Here is a 21,401-nt window from a genome sequence, read left to right as displayed (position 1 = left end):
TTAGACTTGCTTCTCAACTAAAAAAAAAAAATCCTAAATAATTCCATTAAAGCTGTGTCATTTACTGAAATATTAAATAACACTGATTTTTTGTATTGCCGTAGGAGGAATTAATCCTTTTTTCCAAATATTTCCTTTGCTGAAAGTAAGAACAGGCAGTGGAATCATAGAATGGTTAGGGCTGTAAGGGACTTTAAAGATTCCAACACCCCTGCCATTGACAAGGACACATCTCATTAGACCAGGCTGCCCAAGGCCCCATCCAACATGGCCTTGAACATCTCCAGTAATCAGTACATTTTCCATCTGTTGACATTATTTACTAAATACAAATTCCTAAATGTATAAATAAGTCTTTCAATTAAAGTCAATGCAAGCAAACTGCTGCTTTGCAGATATTTTCAATACAACTATGTAACACATTAACAACCTGTAATAACAACAAATTTTTTACAATATTAAACAAAATATAATCTAGTGCATACCTCATAGCTAGCAAGAAAAAAAACGTAAATAAAATTCTAAGTACATATTCTCTGGCCTGTTTATGAGTGTTGATCAGAATCAGTATCAACTCAAAGATTTACAAGAACTTGTTATAAAAGTAACAGTTAAGTCCAGAAAGAATCATACATACACACTTTAAAAAAAAATTCTCTAACTCCTAATTTTTGTTATTGTGAATTTAGCATTTTACAGATTAAACTATAAACTCATCTAGACCAGAACTGTGTTGAAGAGACTTTGTTTCAAGAAGCAGCAAAGGGTTACAGCAATCTTTCTGATATAAAATACAGGCAATGAAAGGGTATCTTGGCCGCATAAATCAGTTTTGACCACAAGTGGAGCACTAGGCATGTTTTTGCATTTTAAGTTTAAATTCTGGGAAAAAAAAAAAAAAAAAGCAATAAAGCACTGGTAGATGATTCCACATTAGAGTGAGTGTGATTAACATTTACAGGGAAGACACGGTTGGCACTGTGCTTAAGTGTTAGCAAGCGGTACGTTATCTTACACCTTGACATCCTACCGTTTCCTGCATCAGCACAGAAAATTATTACATGCAAGAAGATCAAGGAAGAAAAGCACTCAGCAATAGCTACTTGCTGCAGTGGGTAGCTACCTTCACAACTGAAAACCAGACCATCACCACAAAATGAACTGAAGCATATAATTAAATAGTATTGCTACATGTTTTTCACCTTTTCTATGCAGTCATCAAAAAATGCCAAGCCAGTATCCTTGTCACTCACAAAACTGCACTCTTCAATAAAGCGGCTGAATATCTGTGTTTTGGTGAGATGTGTGTAGAACTTTGTGTAGGCACGGTCTCTGCTTTTTAAAAACCCTGGTTGCAGAAAGGAACACAAAACTAAATAGCAGTTATGAGTTCTGTAAGAAATTAACATATGAAAGTGTCAACATAAAATACTTAATGTGCTAAATCATAATGTATTGGCTTTATCAATAAAACCAACTACTTATCTCTACCTTGCATTCAGAAGATTAAAAGAACAGGGTTTTGGGATGATTTTGTTTAAATCTTTTTCACCATAGTTAACAATGAGTGGTAAACAATCACCCCCGTATAATCTGCTCACTGTGTTAGCTGACTTTTTTGTGCAGGAAAAAGACTATAACTTCATACAAAAGCAGAAGTATCTTACAGTTTAAACAATACTAGAAATATAAATTATATTATCCTAAGAGGTGATGGGCCTGAAAATATTTAAGACTTTCCAAATGTCTGAAAAAAAAAAATATCTTATAAAATTCCTCCTCCACTAAAAACAAGTAACAACCCCAAACACAAGGAAAACCCCAACACACCCCCAAAACACCACAATGACATACAAACAAAACACCTGTAACATTTTACCTAGCATTAAAACTCATGAACAGATCTGAAAAGGGGACAAGATGAGGAAAATAAGATGAACTTTATTGACTATCATTTTGTTATGTTTCTGATTGTCCTGGCTTTGATCAGGATGGAGTTAACTTCTTTTGTAGCAGCGGATGGAATGCTGTGTTTGAGAGTTAAAATGAAAGCAGTGCTGATAACACCCTGATGGTTTTAGTTGTGGTCAAGCAGTCAAGGACTTTTTCAGCTCTTCATATTTCTCTATTAATGAGAAAGGAGGGGACGAAGCCAGGACACTGATCTCTGTCCCATTCTCTGTTGTCTTCTCATTTATACCAAGAACATAAGTTTATTCTTCATTACTGGGCTTCTGGCATTTTTGCTCTGTACAAATTGAGAGACATTCTTTCATTCCCAAGAGTTATCTTTACTAAGGGCGAAGGGGGCATCATGCTACTGAAAGACAGCTTTTCCAGTACCAAAGCTATTGCAAATTTTTAGTTCTCTGTGCATATATCCATGTTCTAATCAACTTAGTTTAACATTATAAAATTGCAATTTTAAATACTGCCAAGAATTGTACAACCAAAGGCAACTTTGACCTTTTAAAGTTAAGCAGCTCCTGAACCCGAACATTGTAACACTGCCAATGCCACCAGCAGCAGGTTTGCCTCAGCCTCACCTTGATGGTCAAATAAGGAATCAGCAGCAGTTGCTTTATTTGAAGGTGCCTGTGTGATTGGCTTGAGGAATGTTCTGTAACCCTTTAAAATAGATGCCATGAAACGGAGAAAAGCTTCCTGGATCTCCATCTCAAGTTCTGTCATCTTCTTCTGCCAGGAGAAATCTGCCTCAATTGGAGTCATCTCCACTGCAGAGCCTTCTTGAGTTTTCCTGTGAACTAGCAATGAGCAACACATACAATTCTGTATTAAAATTGAGTGCATTCTAACAGGTAACTTTTGCAAGACACTGAACACAGATTTTAATTGTTTCTACTTGCACATATTTCAGAAATGACAAGCACTAGAAATCCTGTGATTATTTTCCAATTGATTCTGGCTTGTACAAGAGGCAGGCTACCTCAAGAGCTGATGATGTATTTTTCTAACTCATCTAGCCCTCTGGGACATGAAACAAGGAGGGTATCAGTTCAGTTAATGCTACCACATTCCCAATTGAGCGTAGTCTTTCAGAAATGTATCAACATAAGCATGAAGGACCATGTTCTCCCTGTTCAGAAGACTGCATATCTAGAAATAAAGGATCTAAAACTACTTCTCTAATCAAAATACTAACAATTTAGTGCACCAAAGGGTAGAAGCAAGTAGATGACATTAAGAGTTTACTCTTGCACTCTTAAAAAAACCCCCAACCAAACAGTAGGATGTACTGCTGAAAATTATAGTTCTGTGTTTTTTATTATAACAAAACTATCAGTTAACATACTAGAAATTTTCCTATAAATACAAATAAATGTTATAATGTACCTATTATAGTATTGACAAAATAGAAAAACTACCTATCTAAAAAAATCCACTTTTTCTGCAAAGTCAAAATTAGGAAGTAGTTCTATAGTAAGTAGATCGCATGACATACCCTGCTAGTAAAACCAAAAAAATTTACTGTTTTCTAACAGATGAAGTAAAAGCTATCTTAAAAAAAAAAACCCCAAACCAAACACAACCCTACAAAAAACTCTGAAAATCCCCTAACTACATAAAATTGAGAAAAAACCACTTACCTCCTGATGTACTTCCCTGTTGCAACAATTTACAATTCTGTGTAATTCATACACAAGCTATCATTGTCTACTCCAAAATGATGCAACCTAACATATTCTAAACCAGCATACTTTAAAGATCCTATCTACGGTCAGAAAGAAGTAATACCAGAATACTGTTAGGTCAGCTACAATTTAGTGTCCAAGGCTGAAGACAGTCAGTTTTTTGTATTATTTGGACAAAATTATTTGCCAAAATTTAGCTAGTCAATTCTTTCTGTAGGAAAGTAATTATCTGATATATTCATCCATATCTGCACAACTGAGATATTTAGTATTATTTTACTTAGAGCCCAGTTTCCTTTATTATCTTTTATCAGAACCGTGAATATTGTTTTATTGGAAGACCCAAAAAAGTTTTGGCCAAATCTTTGTTAAATATAATTTAATAGTGAGTAAAGGCTAAAAAAAGGCTCAAATTTTAAGAAGCCAGAACAAAGAAAATAAGTCTAAAAGAATTATTATATTTTTCACACATATTCTAGAAGGAATTTCTTATATTTACATATGAATTATAATTTAAGACTTGCAGGTGTGGATCAGAAAATGTAGTAGTTTCCTCTGAATATTTACTGTCCCTGCTTTAGGCAGTCTCTGTTCTTGTCCCTTCCCATTTTGTTTTATATATTCACCTGCTGCCAGCTGTGGGTGCAGTTTCTTTAAGGTGCTGAGCAGGTTTTTACATGGCTTCTTAGGAAACTGCTTCCAGTTGATGCTTTTCTTATCGTCTGATCTAAAACATGGGGGAGGAAAAAAAAATAGATATGTAAAACACAGACCATATAAAAACCAATAGCTTTGACTGTTCTAAGTGACTTCATTTTCTGAATATAGTAACTAAAAAAAAAATAATTGGAAATAAAACTTGTCACTGCCCCTACTTGTAAAAAATAAAAGAAATGGGAGTAACTTTACTCAGAATTTCATTTCCTCAGATACAAAACTGTATAAATTGAGTTATGCATAGAGTTTTCTCCAGTTTATAAGGAGAATTTGAATTAAGACTTGATTTAGACTTTTTAGTTTAAGTTTCACTTAGCTGATTTCCCTCTCAGAATTTAATTTAAGCATGCTAATCTGTATGTGATTACTATGCCAAGTCTATACTACCATAAACCTGCCAAACTGCTACTGACAGAAACAAAGGTAATTTGGAATACAACATGAACTTGTTACTGTAAAATGCTGGAAGACCAGTCTGGTAGCTTTATGGTCATATGGCATACTGTAAGATGCCTACGGCAACTCAGTTCCAGCTTCAACGACAGGGTAGCAAGGACTAGGAAGATTAGGAATTCTGTTCACAGTTTGAGAATTACGTGGCTGATTAAGCAATGGGGTGAACTGGCCTAAAGAGATGCTTGTCTTTGTTAGAAGGACGTTAGGTACAATGCCAGACCTTATTTAAGCAGTTGGGTAAAGAGAGAGGGAGAGAGTAGGGAGTAAATCACAGTAACTCCTACACCTCTTTCTGGAAGGCAGAAGGTGTGGAGAATTGCTGAAACAGGGAGTACAACAAACCTTGTGGCCTCAAGACCGAATCAGTCCTTACTATCCAAGCTGATGCTGTCACTGCGTGTTTTGCACTTTCCATCAGTGAAGCGTTTGTTCAACTACTATTTACTCAGTTGGCATCGACACAGAACTATCTTAGGAAGGAAGCCAAAGTTTCAGGAGTTAAAAAGAAAAAAAAAAGCACGCTTACAGATGCCTTTCCCTTTTCCCCACCATAATGGCATGCCTATAAACAATGTAAGTGGTACTGTTCCAAAAACGCAAGGAAAAAAATCCTGCTATAAAAATCAAACAAACTCTCAATCTTTGCCCTAAAAAGGCTACTTTCCTTAACCAGCCTTCAATGTTACTTTCACAGAGATAGTTAAAAACATCCAAAAAAGGCATTAAGGAAGAGGCTGAATCAATAAAAGTCCTTCAGTATTTTTTGGCAGTAAATAAAGCTGGTCTATCATAAGGGAGATTGCAACAAACTTGCTCTAAAAAGACACTAGATGGACAGACTGATGTCCTAGAAAATACTGAATTTTTCAAAGGTCATTCTTCTGTTATGCAGTATTTCAAAGGTGCCACAGAAATAGAGGGGTAGAAACAGATGTGGATAAAATAAAACATTAATCTTTACACACTAATATCACTATTTTAGAATTCAACACAAAAGGCTTTAGGGAGATTTGAAAAATATTTGTATTTCCAAGTAAAAAAAGTTTTATAATTCAGGTACCAACATCTCACATTTACCTAAGTCAAACAATACAGATTTCAAATTCACCTGGAAGTCAAATAAGCACTACAGATGACATATATGCTAAGTGGGCAACAAAAAAGAAAAGGATCAGTTGACTACCGAAGGAAGAAAGGAATACAAGACATGAAAAAAAGATACAGAAATCTTTCCAGTTGACTGTCTCATAAGAGGTCCAACACTGGTAATTTCTTTTTATTTCAGTAACCAATCCAAGTAATGTTGATACTTGGTCTTTCTAGCAGTCACCCCAACAGAATCTTGACACCCTTCCTGCTAAATTCCGTTTCTACCTCCTTCATTTTTTTACAAGTCAGTCTTCGACTTCCATTCTATTTATGAATAAAAAGATTCATGTATTTTCACTGCAAATATCTTCATATGAACAAGTTAACTTCCTTGAGTTTCTTCAAAACATTCTTCTTTTAAAACATCTGCTATAATTTATTCTTTTAGTGGCATAAAACTTTGATATACAGTGAAGAAAATGGGTTTTGCAGTGTTTTTAATGGGGATCTAGGGGAAGGAGAAGAAAACAAGAAGTAAACACATCCACACGATTGTTTACTAATTCCTTTGATGCTACTAATAAAGCAAAACATTTTGGTAATGTAAAGAAAACATTTGCTTCAGTAGAGGAAGGATCCTTTTGACACAATGAAAAAATCAAGAAAGCATTCAACCAATCAATAGATTAAATGAATCCTTCTAAATCAAGTTGGTAAGAACAAAAGTCAAGATTTAAGAAGTAAAAGGAGATGAAGTAAAGTATATTCACAGAGAAAAGATGTGTACTCTATTTAGTGATGTTTGCCCTCATCTTGATCTAGGTTAGATACCTCTTTCTATTTGTTATCTAATTGACATAAAACAGAAAGGTCATTCATAAATTTAATAAATTAAACACCTGAAACAACAAGATTTCAGTCAGATATTCTTGTCTAGATATATTATAGGAAAAAAACCCAGTTACTCTGAATTAGCCTCTCAAGAAGGTACAAAGAAGCTGTTCATACCACACTTTCAATTTAAGAAAAGCATCAAAGACATAAAAATTGAGAACATTTTAGATTGATTGTAGTCAGAAAACTAAATTTTTGCTTGACCAATCTCACAAAAAATTTGGCTATTGTAACTTCAGAAAAATCTCTTTATTAGCACTAACATATAGCACCCCGAGTGCAAGATAGTACCTACGGCTGTCATGAAGGCTCCTGATGTGCTCATGTTCATACCAACAATCACTGAACACAGGCAAACCAAATTTAATAGTTGCTAAACTTATAGCAACATCTGCAACACATTTTTATAGGTGGCATCAAATGTTGACCCTTGTCTTAGTAAGTTCTAATTTGCTATAAAGCATTACAAGTGAGGAAAAGAGCAGAGGATAGTAAGAAATTAACCATATTGGATAAAGCAGTGTTTAATAGTTTATCTCCTGATCATTTTGGTAATCTCTCCATCTACAGATAAATGTAAAAACTTACATAGAACTTACATGTACACCATGTTTGTGTCTAAGTCAATGCACACAATATCCTGTGGTGGATCATAGAGATCAAAGTATCGTGAATCAACTCCAACAATAAATGGAAGAGGTGCACTGAGCACGGTAGCCAGAGACAAAGGACAGAGGGGGATATATGGACACTGCCACTGAAATGGAAATATCATCTGAAGGAAAAAGAGATATTAAATCAATGCATTAAAACAATACAACAGTTACTGCACAGTAAAAAGTTACATGCAGCATGTAAATGAATGCATTTAGCAATTTCATTTACATGATTTTCATTTTACATTTATTTACAGTTTCTAACACTGTCAGAAAAGAGTCTTCAAGTTTGACAACTTATTTGCAGCACATCTCTTGGTTATCTATGCTGATAACACGCCGATCATTCTAATAGTTCTAACAGTAAGACATGCCAGGGTACTTCAACTGTTGATGGGGAAAATGATTATTTAGTGCATCAACCATTTTAACTTAAAGAAGCTTTGTAACAACTGTGGAGTTTTAAGTTCTCTCACTGCTGTACAGAACACTTTGTACTTACAGCTACTACAGCTTCAGCAACTCCTGTCAACACAGCTGGTCTAAGAGAATGAAGGAGGATCTTGCCTTCTAGTAATACAAAGAGCAACAGAGTGGCACAGTTTTCCGGTCCAAGATTCATGAGCAGAGTGCTAAAGTTTGCTCCACTGAGGGGTGAGTGGGAAGGGGAAAAAAAGAGTAAGATTGTTACAGGATTTTAAAAAACAAGAATTAAAAATCACTATTATCAAACATCTGACAACTGTTTTGGACTGACTAGTTGAATGGTGCTAATATTACCACACATCAAATAACTACCGATCTATCCAATAGCTATCATCTCAATATGAGGGTTGTACTGCTACAAAGAAACCTAAATTTGAATTCTATTGCTAAAGGAATACATGCTATACCATGCTACTGATAAGTTTATGCTACTTATGGTTCTGTTTCTCATATATGCACAGCCATCTTCTCTTCGTAAAGCAGATCTAACTGGCTAACAACTAGTCCAAACACAAATTACACTAATAGTTTCATATGATTGGTTACCTCAGGCAAAAATAATGAGCTAGAGTATCCATTTGATCTTAGAACCACAGTATTAAATTCACATATTAGTTAAGAAAATCATAATACTGATATCAACATGCCTAGTTTTTAACTCAAAACCAAACTAAAAATCAACACAACCTTCCAAACAAAATCTCATGTCACAATAACAGGGAACTCTAACATAGAAGGCATTATCCACAGAGACTCCATCAACCTTCAAGCACAAATGACAACTTTTAGGTATAATTTTCAATTTCCAAAATGTTTGCCCAGTTGTGCACTGACTGATTTCACATAACTGCTCCATGTAAATGTCTCTCTTGGATATGACAGGAAAAAAAAAAAAAAAAAGCATGTAACAAATAATTTACCTATGTCACTAAAATTTTTTTTTGCTTCCTACACAGGATCTGAAAATACAAGATATTAATACTTTTCCCCCCCTGCTTTCTGCAGTACAATACAGTGGCAATCCATCTTTATTTCAAGTGATATTGTTCTTCCAAGAGGGGCAGGACTGTGTCAAAAAGACAACACTGTGTAATCTTATAAATGTGTACTGAGTTTTTGGCTTCCTTCTATGACTCACTCCTATTTGCCTGTGAATTTTTCAAGTAGCATACACATTTAAAGCATTAACAATCATACCTTAATGGCAGTGGTGTAGAAACTGGCTGAGACAGTATTAATGCATCATGGGCTGAAAGCTGGAACACATCAAACAGTATGTGACTGACATGGAAAACTCTGAAGTTAATGCAGAATAATATTTCAGAACAAATATATATCCATTAAGTCTCAAACCTCCTGGTAGATAGTGTCACAATGTCATGCAAGAGACACAAATCACATACTATCTTTGGGACTTGTATTCACTAGGTCAACAGAGCTTGTATTACTCACTGAAACAATCCTCAGAAGTTACAGGAAATTTTCTGTGACTCAGCGTTAGACATGTAACTGCTGCTAGGTGATTAAACAGAGAACCACAAGAGACAGTGCCCCAGGGGACTAACTTCTGACCCACAGTAGAAGGTGGGAAAGTGAGAGACACAAAACAAACAATTTCCTCACTGAAGTAATACAAATGGTGCATATAAAATGAAAAAGTAACATATATGGCAGACCCTTCAAGAGTGCAGATAGGATACTGCTGCCATCCACACCACCTGAAATCCTTTTCCAAGTCAACCCTGGGTTTACATAAACAAAAGAGAAGGCCAACCCATCCATCTCCTCCCCTCTCCCTTCCAGCAGAAAGGTACTCAGAGATGATTAACAAGCTAAAGGGAAGAAATCAGGCTTTCAAAAGCAAGAAAGAGGGTTTGCCATTACTATAACTAAAAATGGAAACGTTTTGATTACCTGCACAAGAATTCTTGGCCTTTGTGGTGAAGGGAAAGGTATATTGTGCATAAAATGGGATATGTGCCTGAAAAGAAGACAAGATGTTAGAAAACCAGCAGGCACTAATCAAGGACTGAGAACAATGTTAAACACATTTTGCAATTATTATGGTACCATGTTTTAGAAAGGCAGTTAAGGTTTATATATATTTTTTATAGGTTTAAGAGCCTGTTTATGCAAGCTGAAACAAAGAAGCTCCATTCACTCACATTTCACATGTGAAAATTAATACTGGCAGCTTCAAATAATGTATGCAAAAGAGAACACAGTGGCACTTAGACAAGCCATTTCAAGTCCCAGGCAGCCTAACCCCATTCTACAGAGTTTCTAATGGGCTTACCTATGAGAAGCTATATACTTTACTGTCAGATGGCTAATACAGTTTTGAAGGTAACATCATATTTCAGCAAATCTGTAGGACCATGAAAAGCATCCTCTACAGAGTTTACACACACACACAATCTGCATTAGTTGTAGTGCTTGGAAACAGGCACAAATATTCATTGACAATTCACAGACTCCCTGAGCTTATTATTATTAACCTAAAATGCATGACTGCAAACGGTAGTTCAGCTCAGATGTTTTCTGTGTTTGACATTGTAAAGAGAAAGGTAGACAGGCTTGACATACTCTAACAGAAAAGACACAGTAAAATCCAGTTCACTTTCCTGGTGCTGCAAGAGCCACTACTATTAAACATAAACAGCAACAATTTTTATCAGTACAACATAAGCTACATAATGCAAGCAACAGTATGAAGCAAATATACCCACTAAGTGTGACTTGTATAAATCACATAACTTCTTGAATGATTTAAATACCTCCCAACAGGAACTAGAAAAATGTTTTACATACTTTTCAATGGGAAGAGGATGAGGTCCAGAGACAGAGAGTTTGTAGATGAACATGAGAAATTTTCTAAATGCTTCAAAGAAAGGCCAGTGTGAAAGAAGGCAGATACACTTATTGGAATTGATGGACTTGGAAGTAACCACTTTTCTCTCTACAGCTGTCACGAGACCCAGCTGCAATTGCTGTCTTTCTGTCAGCAGCTCCCGGGGATAAGGCTCATAAAACTGAATAGCAGCACCATAAACCTAGAAGATGGAGGAAAACAGCTGAGCAGACGCAGTATTAAACAGGAGATTGGGGTTAGAATTGTTAAAGCATCCTTAGGACTTTGGAGTTTGCAACACATTACAGTGCTTTCACTGGTAGTTTGTAGCACACACAAAAGTACTTTTACAAATCCAATGCTTCAGTTTCTTGTGCCTCTCCATGTTTTTCATTGCACTTTCTTCAACAAAGCATTGATACACAGTAAATTAAAAGGGAAGGAACAAAACTTCATGCTGTAACAGAACCCTATCCATTAACTGATATGGTCAAAAAAAAAAACCCAAACTCAACAAAATCAACCCTCATAAAATGTTTATGTTCAGTGAATTCCCATATTATTACCACCCTAAACAATAAAACTATTTTGGCTTTGACATCACTCATTTTATCAAGCTAAACAGCTACTGACCTTTTCTAATATTCCTTCCTTATTTGTCAGTCTCTCATAACTAACTGACTTAACTCTGCAAGCTTAGCAGAAGAGAACAGGGAAAGATGACTACCATAGTATACGTGCTCTCTGAGAAAAATACTGGCAGCCGCAGCATTGTTCCTTGCAACATAAGTATTAATATATTGGAGGGGGTTTTGTTGTTTGGAAATGGGGAAGTATAAAAATTTTACTGTTAGGGGACTGTGGCAGAGTGGAAGTTGAGCTGTTTTACCACTACTAGAGCCAAACTGTTGTTTATTAGTCACAGAGACCTAATCAGAAATTGCAATCGGTCATTCCATCCTGAGTCATGCCACATATTTTTGGTGCCCATGTGTTCCAGTGGCCTTACACAGACTCAGCAGATGCCTGGTGGTCTGATCAATCACTTCAGGTGAATTCAGAAGGATCACTGGTATCAGCAGTTCTTCAGAGCTTTCCACATGCTCCCTCTCAGCACATACCTTTCCTTTTGCCAACCTACTGTTTTCTGGTAACTATTTACCTATTCACACATACAGGGATATCTACAGAGCCACACAGAAATGGCTTGTAAGGCAACCACAAGAAAGCTACTGCTAACACATGTGGTAAATGAATGTCTCTAACATGCAGGCTACATTTCCATTCCCAGAAACTTCTTACTTGAAAGCGTGGTGAAATCCACGTGCTGTGAGCTTTGATTTTCTAAGTGTATAGTTCAGCTTACATGGGATTAACTGACACATAGTCTTCAGATATTTCCTGTTTTGGTTTACTTCTGTCTTATACGAAGGCTTAAGAAATAAAATTATATAAGGGAAGTATTTAACAACTGATTTTGTAGTGTTTCTCAAATGCAGAAGCAATACCTCCATGAACTAAAAGCAAAAACTAGTCACGGTGTGGACCCATACCTTTTCTGCAGAAGAGCAGGTCAGTACAAATGTTGAGAACACTGGTAGTGGATATTTGGTTTGAGGGTCCCAGCACTCAATAGTAGCTCCCATAGGAAGGCAGAAGAGAGGTACAGATTCTGACAGCGGGAATGACTCATAGTTCTCTTGAGGATACCTGAAAATTAAGCCTTCAGAATGGGAGAAGGAAAAGTAAGCACACTTGCTCTGCAAGGCCTAGATACAACACATCTTCCATAATATACAGCAAGGTGTGTTGATTATCTGGGCTTTATAACCAAAGCTCACACCTGCAACAGAACCAAGTCTCTCTTTTGAAACCAAGATTAAGTCATCCAAGTAACAATCATTTAATAACTGTGAATGAATAGGAAAATACTCCCTTTTGCTAACTGCTCAAAAACATGTACATAGTAAAAACTAATTAGTTAAGATTTTTTATGTTAAACCAATTGAGAATTACCTATGTTATTTGTATGTTCCACTGGAATGGATCTTATTACAAAGAAATTCCTATGAAGAAAGTGATAATTTATCTACTGTATAACCAGCAGCAATACCTCCATTGAAAAATGGATGAACTAGCTGACTGTCCACATTTTCTGCTAAACAGTCAATATATTCAGTTTAAACAAATAATTTATTCAGTTTTCAGAAATACATTTACCTCTTGCTTGTAGAAAATAGGCACACAACAATAGTTACACCGACTTCATTATCTATGTGTTTTGGATTTGTGTGGCAACATTTGGGGGTGGGGGTGGGGCATGGGGGTGCTGCAGGGGTGGCTTCTGCAAGAAGCAGCTAGAAGCTTCCTTTTGGTCTGACAGGGCCAATACCAGCCAACTCAAGGACAGACCCACAACTGACCAAAGCTGAGAGCATCAATGACAATGCTAGCACCTCTGTGATAACATTTTTAAAAACCCAAAAGGAAACAAAAACCCAAAAGCAGCCGCTTTTTGCCCCCACGGAAGGGAGTGAGAAGATGTAAGAAACTCTGAAGACAACCTGGGCAGCCTTGGGTAGATCCAGGCCTGGAGGTTGGTGGCCCTGCCTGTGGCAGGGGGTTTGGAACTTTATGATCCTTGGGGTCCCTTCCAACCCAGACCATTCTGTGATTCTATGATTAGACACCAAAGTCAGTGAAAAAGTGGAGAGGAGGAGGCACTCCAGGTGCTGGAGGAGAGAAGCCCATGGAGAAGATCATGGTTAAAGCAGACTGTGTCCCTGTCTCCCAATGAGGATGATGGGGAGCAGAGATCCCATCCCATAGCTAGATAAATTAGATGCTTTTTATTTCTTGTTGAGTCTATTTTGCCTGTAATGCTAACTGCAGAATGATCTCTTCCTTGCCCTTATCTCGACTCCTAAGCCCTGTCCAGCTGAAAAAGGGAGTGACAGAGAGGCTTTGGTGGGGCATGTGGCCTCCAGCCAGGATCAACCCATCACACTATGCTTTCCACTTTTACTTGATAGTTGATTCCTTTCAAAGGAATGTGAGGAACTTAGTGCTCAGTAGAAACTCCATTGGAAGTCTTGGGCTTTTTAAGTTCTCCAGGAAAAAAAATCCACATCTGTAGCAATACATTAAACAACTTATAAAATCCAGACTTAAAGAAAATACTTTTTTGTCATATATTGTTCAGAATATTTTTCACTCTCCTCCAATAAGAAACAAGTGAATACTTGTGGGACTGAAAGGAAGAAACACATTTAACTTCCAAGTTAAATGAAAGATGTTTCTTTAGCTGTGAGACATAAAAAGAAATATGAGTAAGAGTGAATGGAATTTTTAATTACTCCTTCTCCATCATCACCAACACAAGAAACATGAAGTCTTTTGTTACATCTCAAATACTTGCTAAGCTTTCTGCCAAAGTTCCTAAGATACCAAACCTGTCATAAGAACTACATTAAAGTAGAACAATGCTATTCCTATTAAGGCTTTATTTATTTTTTTCCTGAGAAAAAGTGAGGTGAGCAATGAAGGTATTATAGGACTTGATTTCAATTGACAGAATTCTGACAGCACTTAAGCTTTGAAAATTATTTGATTTCAACAAGGCATCAGAGTCATTCTGTTAGCATGCTGAGGAAGTCTGCTTCTAAAATTACTTACCAGCTTTATATGCTAGAGAGTTAGAAGCTGGCACCGACTTCTTGTAACAAAGGTATACATTGGAACCCCACTGGAAAACACAAATTTGATCTCAGAACCAGCAAAGACAACAGCAGAGAAATCAAGTATGAGCATTTGAACATACTCCTACTTACATACAAAACACATCATTTAAATCAAAAACGTTGCAGAATAAAATGACTGGTTGGCTGCTGAGTGCATGTATATCATGCAATTGAGAATACACCCTTCTCACATTTTTTAGAGATTACAGGTTTTACATAAAATAATCACCCCATCACACTGCTCTTTGACTTACTCCAGCAGAACAGGGAGAAATGAAGCAGATCATTTGCAGCTTGTAATTTTGTAGGTTATTTAAAAGGAAACTTTTGCAGGTATCTCATAAGTGGAAGTGAAATCCTAAACATCACCACTTGAAGCTTTGGTTGTACTTCCATACTGGTTGTTTACACAGTGTTTTTACAGTTTGCCTAAATACGTACTAACATTCAACAAATAATCACGTATTTCAGACTGAGTAAACAATGCAAAACAGATTAAAGTGAAGTGACTGGGGAAAAAAAAGGTGAGTAATCAGCATGAAGAAGTATTTCCTAATGCCAAAGGAAATCAGAGCAACAAAATCTGCAAAACCAAAGCTTCACACCTCGTACAGAGAACAGGAGAATTAGGTTGCAGTGATAGAACACAATTATAGCAGGGTTAAGAAGAATTCAAAGAGCTGCTCCTTAGGGTTTGTTTATTGGGTTTAAAAACAAAAAAAACCACCCCAACAAAATGAAACAAACCTCAAGCTTTTAGATACTCACCATACCGCAGTTTAAATTCTTATCAACTTTGCAGAATGTGTGAGGAGGAGTTTCTCCTTTGCTGGTAACAATAACACAGATATCTGTCACTGCCAATGAATTTTGAGGTCGTATTGGAGGAGCCCTTCGATACGTGATAAAGATCCGTTGTGAAGAAGCTGAACTGTTATTAACATTAGCACAACGACCGTAAGGAGTAGCTTGGATGACCTCACAGCCTGAAATGATGCGTTCTTTCCCTTCATACAGAACTCTGCAGGCCGCAAGGAAACAAAACATTATGCATATTCAAACGTATGCAAACCTACTTGGACAAATCCGCAGAAGCAGTCAATCTGTTAGCACCCTATGTCACCACTGCAAAGTCCCAGGGTGCATTTTACGTATTGTCTTGTACCATGCATGATCTCAGGCAAAGAAACTGCTCTGAAAATTTTAAATACTCTAAGAAATCTCTGTGGGAACGAATGCTGGTTGTGGAAAAATAAAATCAAGCCACACTGAAGAGGATTTAGTCATAAAATTAGTACGAATGCTGCACTGTCAATGAAAACTAAAGGAAAGATAAGCCTTAAATTCCCTGCACATGTGATACATGATAACTTCTCAGAAATTATTTCTACCACTAAAATAATTTCAAGACTGGCTTTGGTTTTGGTCAGTTTTTTTTGTTTGGTTGGTTTTTAAATGTTGTTAGAAAAGAATAACAGAAGACAGAAGTCTGCTTCTTAGATGAACTTTTCCTGGGCAAAATCCCCCAAACCCAGCAATTATTTACATTGATAACCTGAGTAACATTCCTTAAAGGGAAGGGGGAGTTGGAGTAAGAGTAAATAATACTCCATTCCATGGAAAACAAAGGAATAATAACTACAGTGGATTGTACACCTAGAAAGCATAATATATATTACATGGCTACACAGAAACAATGTCAGAAAAAAAAAAAGAAAAAAAAAAGGAAGAGATCCTTCACAGCAGTAAATGGATAAAACTTTACAATCTGATCCTTCCCAAACTCTGATCCTTCCAAATAAAGCTATTAGGAAACGACCAGGAAAAGAAAGTCAAATTCTGTATCACTGCATTTTTAATGCTCAAATGCTATGACAGCACCAGCTTTATCTCTCATACCATGCCAAATTAACAATAGTTTCATTTGCTTGATTCTCTGCAGTATGTACAGAGAACTTGCCACTTTCAGAAGAGTTCTCATCTTTACAATACATGGAAAAACTTAGGATAAAGGCAACATATTAAAATTCTGTATCTTGTGAGCTGCAGCTTCCCACATGTAGTCCCCATCACAACTTTACTTTAAAAATGAAAGCAACACTTACCCTTGCGTATGTATCAGCAGAAGCATTATTAAAACCACACTGCTTCCTGATCTCATGCACAGTATTGAATTTAAGAAAACAAGCAAACACAGCAAAGCCACCACCCGTGGATCACTCAAACTATACAACTGTTTTAATGATTCAGACGAAAACATTAAGAAGTGATTCACGAAATATTTAACATGACACCCTGTATATACAAAGTGAATAAGTTTACTCCTACTTGTTTCAACTTGCTAGAGTCTGCCTTCTTTGAATTAGTACTGATCATGATGAGACTTGTTTCCTGCTTTTATGTGCTTACACTTTGGCCTCAATTCTAAGTACACCTTATTTGATACACTGTCTTATCAACTTCAATAAAGTTTCACTTCCAGCACCATGTAGCCTAGCTTCCCCTAGATGCCAGATCCTTTCTTTGTAAGGAAGGCTCCTCGTAAGGCTGTTTCACATCATACACAGAAGTTGTCTTATGGCCAGTGTCACCGATTTAAAGGTGTACTTGAATGCATCAGGTAAAAAAGATAAATACTGCCTTCAGTTAAAGACCTTAACCCACCAAAAACTCTGCTTCTGGAAAACCATCTCAAAATAGGCAAACTACTGCTGCTAATTGCATCTTGTGGGGCTGCTCAAAATCTTGGTTTCTCTTCTAGCTTCAACCACATTGCTGCCTCTCACTGTCCTTTTATAATACACAAGAGATGACTTTTTTCATGTTGCTTTAAGCTGTTCCAAACACCCATCTGCAGATGTCCCACTGGTGTGGAGTTTAAGGAACAAAGGAAGAGATCTTCCAGCTTCTATCATGCTTCTTGAAATTTAGGTTCACTTTCATTTTTCATATAGATCTCCAGTTAAAAAAAATAAAATCTGTTCAATCTATACTATCTAAACCACTAAGCAAAGTAAAGCTTTCCATAGTAGCTGAAAAGAGAAAGAAATCAGTATTTCTTTACTTACACAATGCAAGTTATCAAACTTTTGTATGAGTAGTACAAGAACAAGAAGCCTGATGCTCTTTAGTGTCACAAATTACAAAACCATGTACACTTAAAAAGCATTTTTCTCATTTAGGAAGCAAGTGCTGGAGCTTTCCCATATTCCTAACTAAAGCATAAAACGGAGAAGGAATCTTGTTTCAGACTCTCACTTTACCTAAACAAATCTTAAATCTCAATTCTTGTCTGTTTCTGGAACATGAGCAAAAATATTGGTTAGGAAAGCAAGAGAACAACTAGTAGCTGAAATATTTACAGACACATAAGCTTATGATACAAATTTCACAGCTATATGTAGGAAAAGGACCTTAGAGACCTCCTAAGGACCTGCCTTTACTCTTCCAAGTAAAAAGAGCCACAGCAAATGCAACACCCAGAGGCACAGAACATGGCCCAACTATAAGCAAGTGAGCACCTGCAGTAGGAAGTTGCTCTAGCAGCTTACAGGTACTTCAACTAAAGAACAAGTGGAAAGACTGGGAAGAGGATGGAGAGTGCAGAAATGCAGAACACAAGGACAATGGCAAAGGATCAGTAGAGCGTACATTCATTTCCTCCTTCCTCCAAACAGCTTCCATTCCACTAGTTTCCCTACAAATAGGTCTGAAAGTAATACATGCACAAGCATTGGATGGGGCTTTGGGCAACCTGGTCTAGTGAAGGGTGTCCCTGCCCATGGCAGGGGGTTGGGATTAAATGATCTTTGAGGTTCCTTCCAACCCAAAGCATTCTATGACTTAAGAAGGATCATCTGAATGCTGGGACTACAAGATAACTCAACTTCAGATATATATGAACAACCTTGACAAAAGTCTGTGGATTTGACCCTTTCAAGGGATATACTCTTCCTCTACCTACTAAGGCAGCTGACATATTTAACACTCAAAAATATTCTTTCAGGCTCAGTTCTTTAATTAAGAACAGAGAGCAGCATGCATTAGCCTTCAAACTGTACATGCATCTCTTGCCCAAGTTCCGTTCCCATTTGCGCACACTGAAATTCATAACAAAAGATATTTTAAAAAGCTCACTCCAACCATCTCTTGTACCAGCTGCAAAACAGCAGGGGGGCAACATTCATATGTATCACTGCCTAGGGAAAAAAGTCTGCCACGATTTGCTAGGTCTTCTACAAAATATAGAATAAATACTATTTGCCAAATACTACAGTTCTCCACAAATAGTTTTAAAAAAAGCAGCCCTCTTACAGAAATCCTTAGTCAGCCAGCTCTTTGACTGTTTTGCTTATCAGGTATATCCTATGAAATCTACCCAAGCATTCAAGGTCCTAAAGTTGTCCAGGATGTGAATATGAACATGCTAGGCAAGTCACTTCCATAAAGGCACACTCTGAAGACTGTTGGATTCCCTTCGAGGAATCGCATCCTCTAGAAATACTTCCTTCTGCTAAAACTTACTGAAGCTTGACACATCATTCAATTCTACACAGTCAAAGCCCAATGCAAGTTACCTCATCCTACAGTGTCAGTCACAGAAATGGAAAAAGACTATTTTAAAAATCAGTTTCACTGAAATTAGACCACAGCTTAGATAATCAAGATGAACTGAAACTGGAATGTAACAGGTTAATTATACAACCCGAACTATAATCCTTTAAGCAGAGATCTTGAGATGTAACTGATTTCATTACTAAGATTTCACTATCAGTCTTTTCCTGACTTCACTCTACTTAGTTGGCACTCAAAAGCGGGGTATAGAGGCACTGTGCTTGATGTGCTTAAACTTATAAATGAAATTAACAAAACTTATTATACCTTACATATAGGAGCATGTTTTCCACTTTGCTCCTTACCACATAATAACTAAGGAAAAGCACACACACTCCTTATTTTGCCATAATTGCACCTGTTTCCCCCACCTTAGGCTCCATTTTCTCTTTCTTACTACATCACTGGTAATCCAGCAATGTCCTTATCCAAACCAGAGAAGAAAGGCTGTATTGAGTGACTCAGACAATACCATAGTGCTGCTGCATGAGTTACTGCAGCTTGAGGATTACCTCAATCAGCTAGTAGCAACAGGCCATAAAATTCACCATGTCAGGATCTCGGGGGACTGTGTGATCTTGGTCCCAAATATTTACAGGAGTTTAATCTAAGTAACAAAATCAGTTCAGAGTTTCCCTGCCAGGTTGCCCCCTGCATTTATTAAGCATTTAACTTAAAACACTGACTGTTATTTAAGGTTTTCAAACATAGTACTAGTAACTCTCTAGGAACGCATACCTCAGACATAACAAGTGTAGTTTTTGAAATAAATCATAGTTAAGAATTACCAAGAGACTACATAATCCAGTGTCTGCAGCCAATCATGCCAGAGCCTGTAAGCAACCTCACACATACACTGATCTGACAGTGAAGGTAGGCTACAAGGTTCTAGGTAGGCAGATAAAAATGGAAGGACATCGAAACAAATTAAGTGGTATCTTTTACCTTAAGTATTCAAGTGAATTCCACAAAGTAGTAATTTTTGTATTCTGAAGTCACCACTTTCAGATTAAATAAATTATATTTTTGGATTTGCGTGATACCATTTCCATAAATTGATTTTGTACTGTTGTCTCACTTTCATAAAACTGTAGCAGAGAACTTAATTTCTCATGCTTATCTCCCTCCATTTATCTCTCTTCACATACACACATATAAAATATATTTTTAAATTAAAATATTATCATTAATTTTAAAAAGTTCCCTAGAAGACTGACGCTTTTTCAACTTATTTCAGACAAACAATACTACAGAGATACACACAATAAGCAATATAAGTTCAAAGGCAGTACATTTTAAAAGTTCTCTTAACGGGTTTTCACAGTAATTTAAGAAGAGAAAGATCCGACCGTTATTGAAGGAGGAAATTTAATTGTTATGGAATTCTCACCCGATGTCAGTAAGAGGTGGTTTGTCTCGGCCTCTCTTGTAGCACAGAAAAAGTTCAGGACTCTTTAGACTTCCATAGTTTAAGTTGGCTTGAAGGGCTGTAGGGGTGGCTTCAATACAGGTGTAGCCCTCTGGCACAGTTTCACCAGCTGATTTAATTATCACAGCAATGTCAGTAATTGGAGCCTTCGGACCAGTTGATTTTGTTTCTTGTCGGCTTATTTCTTGGTCCAGGAGGGTTGCAGTATCTGTATCAGTGAGTCCTGCCACTACAAAATAGTCAGCCACTCGTGGACCTTTGTCTTCTATCATGGTTATGTGAGTACTTCCTGGGGAAAATAAATGAAAAATTAAACACTCTGCTTTCAAACTAAATCCCTTATCTCAACAACTCTGAGGATTTAAAATCTTTAAAGAAATTTTTGCAAATAAAAAATAATTCCTATGTGGAGATTTCAGGAGAATTCTAGGGAAACTCCAAAATAAACTTTGTTTTTTGCTGCCCAGAAAGATACTACTGTCAGCAACTGGATTTCAATTCTAGCACCTTAACAGTCATGTTTCAGGTCACGGAAGTTTAAGTGAGATAAAGAACTCAAAGCTTCTAACACAGCAGCTACACAGAAAATTTCTTGGCACCACTGGACTATTCACAGGCTATAAAGTACTGCAGGTACCCCTAAGTAAAGAGAAACTCCTAAGTTCATGCCATTGTTTATCAAGTAACTTCATTCCAGATTTTTTTTTTTTCCAGAGAGAGACAAATTACAAGTATAGGCTCACTAGTTTATCCTTTGCACATTTCATCCATTTTGTTTCACATTCTAGACTTAACTTTGCAGTCTTGAGACATTCA

General features: G+C 36.7%; 1 protein-coding gene across 2 annotated transcripts in view; it reads right to left on the bottom strand.

The window, feature by feature from the left end:
• The window catches only part of DENND4C (DENN domain containing 4C), a gene marked incomplete at both ends in the record, with an annotated part of 43,412 nt that extends 22,546 nt beyond the window's left edge, over nucleotides 1-20,866 (bottom strand). The window contains 12 exons of one of the 2 annotated variants that reach the window (XM_084278949.1): nucleotides 1,203-1,348; nucleotides 2,547-2,765; nucleotides 4,280-4,380; nucleotides 7,409-7,584; nucleotides 7,968-8,112; nucleotides 9,149-9,207; nucleotides 9,866-9,932; nucleotides 10,763-11,004; nucleotides 12,356-12,525; nucleotides 14,478-14,547; nucleotides 15,311-15,563; nucleotides 20,547-20,866. In XM_084278949.1, coding sequence (XP_084135075.1) covers nucleotides 1,203-1,348; nucleotides 2,547-2,765; nucleotides 4,280-4,380; nucleotides 7,409-7,584; nucleotides 7,968-8,112; nucleotides 9,149-9,207; nucleotides 9,866-9,932; nucleotides 10,763-11,004; nucleotides 12,356-12,525; nucleotides 14,478-14,547; nucleotides 15,311-15,563; nucleotides 20,547-20,857 — 1,959 coding nt within the window. The remainder of the gene's footprint in view (nucleotides 1-1,202; nucleotides 1,349-2,546; nucleotides 2,766-4,279; nucleotides 4,381-7,408; nucleotides 7,585-7,967; nucleotides 8,113-9,148; nucleotides 9,208-9,865; nucleotides 9,933-10,762; nucleotides 11,005-12,355; nucleotides 12,526-14,477; nucleotides 14,548-15,310; nucleotides 15,564-20,546) is intronic. The other variant, XM_084278948.1, reaches the window with a different exon arrangement.
• Between the last annotated feature and the right edge of the window lie 535 nt (nucleotides 20,867-21,401).

Source organism: Gallinula chloropus (genome assembly GCF_964237585.1).
Source record: "Gallinula chloropus genome assembly, chromosome: Z".
In the NCBI taxonomy this organism is placed as follows: Eukaryota; Metazoa; Chordata; class Aves; order Gruiformes; family Rallidae; genus Gallinula; species Gallinula chloropus.
Note: the sequence above shows the minus strand (reverse complement) of the source record. Positions and strands in the feature narration are given on the sequence as shown.